This window comes from Chanos chanos, chromosome 8 (assembly GCF_902362185.1).
Source record: "Chanos chanos chromosome 8, fChaCha1.1, whole genome shotgun sequence".
Classification (NCBI taxonomy): Eukaryota; Metazoa; Chordata; class Actinopteri; order Gonorynchiformes; family Chanidae; genus Chanos; species Chanos chanos.
In genome coordinates this window covers 935,001-940,000 of record NC_044502.1, presented here as the reverse complement: position 1 = coordinate 940,000, position 5,000 = coordinate 935,001, and the positions used below count along the sequence as shown (strand labels likewise).

The 5,000-nt window shown below is 46.0% G+C and overlaps 1 protein-coding gene across 1 annotated transcript in view; it reads left to right on the top strand.

Moving 5' to 3' along the window:
• LOC115818343 (glutamate receptor ionotropic, kainate 2-like) overlaps positions 1–5,000 on the top strand; it is an 88,716-nt gene that overhangs the window by 78,359 nt on the left and 5,357 nt on the right. The window contains exon 14 of the mRNA XM_030781699.1: positions 682–907. Within this exon, the coding sequence (XP_030637559.1) occupies positions 682–907 (226 nt within the window). The remainder of the gene's footprint in view (positions 1–681; positions 908–5,000) is intronic.

The following is a 5,000-nucleotide window of genomic DNA, read 5'->3' as shown; positions in this document are numbered from 1 at the left end:
GAATCAGAGTTGGTTTCTTAATCAGAGGTTTAATAACAGACACTCTTCTCAGGCCGGCAGCTGGCCCAGGATCTGGTGATGACTTCAACATGTTGCCCAATGTTAAACAACAGACTCCCACACCGAACTCTGACCCCTGACCCACTCAGCTCCTGTCCCGCTGAATCAGTTCAGAAAGTCATTACTGTCAAATCAGTAGATACACGCCCAGACCCCACCAGTTAACAGAGAGCAACACCCACCAGTTAACAGAGACCCACACCCACCAGTTAACAGAGACCAACACCAGTTAACACAGACCAACACCAGTTAACAGAGACCAACACCCACCAGTTAACAGAGACCAACACCTACCAGTTACCAGAGACCAACACCCACCAGTTAACAGAGACCAACACCCACCAGTTAACAGAGACCAACACCAGTTAACACAGACCAACACCAGTTAACAGAGACCAACACCCACCAGTTAACAGAGACCAACACCTACCAGTTACCAGAGACCAACACCCACCAGTTAACAGAGACCAACACCAGTTAACACACACCAACACCAGTTAACAGAGACCAACACCCACCAGTTAACAGAGACCACTACCAGTTAACAGAGAACAACACCAGTTAGCAGAGACCACCGGTTCTGGAGTGAAATGTAGCTGTTTTGATCTTGTTCCCGTGTAGAAGACGAAGATCTCCACGTACGAGAAGATGTGGGAGTTTATGAACAGTCGGAGGCACTCTGTGATGGTGAGGAGCGTGGAGGAGGGGATTCAGCGTGTTCTCACCTCCGATTACGCCTTCCTCATGGAGTCCACCACCATCGAGTTCGTCACGCAGCGCAACTGCAACCTCACACAGATCGGAGGTCTCATAGACTCTAAGGCTTATGGGGTCGCCATGCCAATGGGTAAACACACACACACAATGTCATACACACACACACACACACACACATATGTACACGCGCGCACACACGCACGCATGCACTCACACTCACATTCATGCACACACACACTGACACACACACATACGCACACTGACATACACACACACACACTCACAATGACACATACTCACACTGACACACACACACAACAACAACACACACACACCCTCACTTACAAATATTTGTTTGAGTGAAAGCGTGTGCAGGTTTGGGGAGAATTCATACAGGTTGACTGCTCTTATAGCCGGAGACACAGTGGCCTGATACGGCAGCCGAACTAACGACCAGCACTGTACTGACTGGACCAGACAGCCAGAGCAATCACACACATGGCTTTCCATGAAACACTCTGACTCAGAACACTACGGTTCCAACCAACTCTCCTCTCCCATGGATTTTCACACCACACACTCAGTTTCACATAAACCAACTTGTTTGCTGATCACAGAGTTGTCAGTAAAGATTTTAAACCTCCAGACAGAGCTGAGGCTCCGTATGTCACCATAAATACATACAAAATGTGATGAGACTTTTATGTAAATATTTTAATGTGATGTCAGTAGATCTGAAATCTGAATTTGTGATAGTTGATTGGCTGTTTGTTAGCAACCGTCGCTATGCAGCGCCAGTGAGGGAATATATGTATATGTTGCATCGTTCTCTGGAAGTATATACTGTCCTCTTGGCCAATCGCAGAGGTCACAGCACTCACCAGAGAGAGAGAGAGAGAGAGAGAGAGCGAGAGAGAGAAAGAGCGAGAGAGAGAGAGAGAGAGAGAGCGAGAGAGAGAGAGAGCAAGAGAGAGAGAGAGAGAGAGAGAGAGAGAGAGCGAGAGAGAGAAAGAGCGAGAGAGAGAGCGAGAGAGAGAGAGAGAGCGAGAGAGAGAGAGAGAGAGCGAGAGAGAGAGAGAGCGAGAGAGAGAAAGAGCGAGAGAGAGAGAGAGAGAGAGAGAGAGAGAGAAAGAGCGAGAGAGAGAGAGAGAGAGCGAGAGAGAGAGAGAAAGAGCGAGAGAGAGAGAGAGAAAGAGCGAGAGAGAGAGAGAGGGAGAGAGAGAGACAGAGAGAGAGAGAGAGAGAGAGAGAGAGAGACAGAGAGAGAGAGAGAGAGGGAGAGAGAGAGAGAGAGGGAGAGAGAGACAGAGAGAGAGAGAGAGACAGAGAGAGGGAGAGAGAGAGAGAGAGAGAGAGACAGAGAGAGAGAGAGAGAGAGAGAGAGAGAGAGCGAGAGAGAGAAAGAGCGAGAGAGAGAGAGAGAGAGCGAGAGAGAGAGAGAGCGAGAGAGAGAGAGAGAGAGAGCGAGAGAGAGAAAGAGCGAGAGAGAGAGAGCGAGAGAGAGAAAGAGCGAGAGAGAGAGAGAGAGAGCGAGAGAGAGAAAGAGCGAGAGAGAGAGAGAAAGAGCGAGAGAGAGAGAGAGGGAGAGAGAGAGAGAGAGAGAGAGAGAAAGAGCGAGAGAGAGAGAGAGCGAGAGAGAGAAAGAGCGAGAGAGAGAGAGAAAGAGCGAGACAGAGAGAGAGCGAGAGAGAGAGAGAGACAGAGAGAGAGACAGAGAGAGAGAGAGAGAGAGAGAGAGAGAGGGAGAGAGAAAGCGTTTTAAAAGCGCACATGCAGTTCCAGCCCACATCAGGTCCTGTTGATACAAGAGCCTCTTCGCTGCCTGTACTCGAAAAGCCTTTATTCGGCTCTCTAAGTCCATCAGGCCTTGTCCTCCCTCCTGTGTTGATAGATAAAGAACAGGAGCCCTGGTCCAATGCTCTCCTGACCAGAAGAAATCCACCAGTTTCTTCTGAACCTCTCTGACTAGAGAGATTGGTGGATCCAGTGCCATAAATTTGTGCCATAGCATGGAAGCAATCAGGTTGTTGGCGACCAGAACTCTCCCTCTGTAGGACAGCTGGGGCAGGACCCATGTCCATTTAGACAACTTGCCACACACCTTTTCCACTATTCCCTCCCAGTTCTTTTCCTGATAGGCCTTGGTACCTAAATAAATTCCCAGACATTTCATTCCTGCTCTACCCCACTGTAACCCACCTGGTAATCCTGGTGGGCCCCCTCCCTTCCACTGCCCCATGATAAACCCCTCTGACTTACCCCAATTCACTCTTGCTGAGGAAGCCTTTTCATAGGTAACCAAATTCCTGTAAAGTGCCTGTATATCTTCCTCTCTTCTAATGAAAATTGTCACATCATCAGCATATGCTGAAAGTGCTGTTGGCTGTGATCCTTGCACTGACAGACCCTGTAAATCTACCCTTAACCTACACAACAGGGGCTCTATGGCTAGACTGTATAACTGCCCTGAAAGGGGGCACCCCTGTCTAATGCCTCTACGTACCATCACTGGATAACTAAGCCCACCACCAACCTTAATCATCACTGAAACCCCTGTATACAGTAGCTTAACCCAAGCCACAAAACTGTCCCCAAGACCAAAAGCCCTCAAAGTTTTAAAAAGATAAGTGTGGTCAACTCTGTCAAAAGCTTTCTCTTGGTCTATGGACAACAATCCCAAGTCTTGTGAGTTTTTCTCAGTCAACTCAATCACATCACGAATAAGAAAAATATTGTCCATAATTGTGCGACCAGGCACACAATAAGATTGACTTGTATGAATAATTGTGTCCATATATTCCTTCAGCCGGTTAGACAAACATTTTGAAAGGATCTTGTAATCAGTACACAATAGGGATACAGGTCTCCAGTTTTTTAAAAGTCCAAGATCTCCTTTTTTTGGGAGAAGAGATAAGACTGCTCTTGTACAACGAGTAGGTAAAAGACCACAATTAAAAGAAACTTTAAAAACCTCCAGCAGATCTTGCCCTATTGGACCCCAGAAATGTTTATAAAATTCTGCCGGCAGCCCATCAATGCCAGGTGCCCGGCCAGTAGAGAGCTGCTGGACAGCCATGGTCAGCTCCTGAAGTTCAATTTCTGAGTTTAACAAATCAGCTTGGGCTGATCCCAGTTTTGGCAGACCATTACATAATTCTTCAACACACAATGAATCACAATCACCCTCACTGTATAGATCCGCATAGAAATCCATGGCAATCCTCCTCATCTCCACTGGATCTGTCGTCAGATTTCCACTGGCATCCTGAAGATGAATCATCTGTGTCTGCGTCCTTACTTTCTTTTCCAAATTAAAGAAGAATGAGCTTGGAGCGTCCATGTCCTTTAGTGTGGTATAACGGGCTCTTAAAAGAGCCCCTTTTGCCTGCTCCTGAAGAAAAGAGCCTAACGCCCTCCTCTTGTTTTCCAGAGCTTGCTCAGCTCTTGGATTTCCTTTATTAATTATTTCATTTTCAATAGAACTGATATCCCGCTCCAGATTCCGTATTGTATTTCTAATAATTTCAGAGTTATGAGTCGTATATTGCTGACAATAAAGCCTGATCTGTGTCTTCCCCACCTCCCACCACTGGACAAGATTATCAAATTTATTCTTCTGGGATTTCCATATCTTCCAGAAAACAGAAAAATTTTCACAAAAAAAGGCATCATGTAATAATTTAATATTAAAACGCCAGTAAAAGGAGGATTTTGCTGTTGATGATAAAATATAATCCATAGCCACAAGATGATGATCAGAAAAAGCACAAGGTGAAATAAAAACTCTGGAGACCCTACTGTTGACATTTTTACAGATGTACAGCCGGTCCAGCCGAGCTGCACTAACTCTCCCATCATTCATTTTGACCCATGTGTACCGCTTCACATTTTCATTTTTTACTCTCCAAATGTCGATCAAATTGTATTCTGTGATTAATCTAGAGAGTGCGTCTGCTGACTGTGGGTGAAGCTCTTCTCCATTTCTGTCCATAGTAAAGTTTAAAGTGCAGTTCCAATCACCTCCCAGTACAAGGACTAGATTACTGTCATATTGTTTTAATGTATCTTTAATTTTTTGGAACAGTCTCAAGCGATCAGCACCACAATTGGGGGCATAAACATTAACAAAGACAAAACCTGCATTTTTTATATTCACCTGGACTATCAAAACCCGTCCCTGCTCCAACTCACATGATTTCATGTTTGCTACCCTGAGCCTTGGA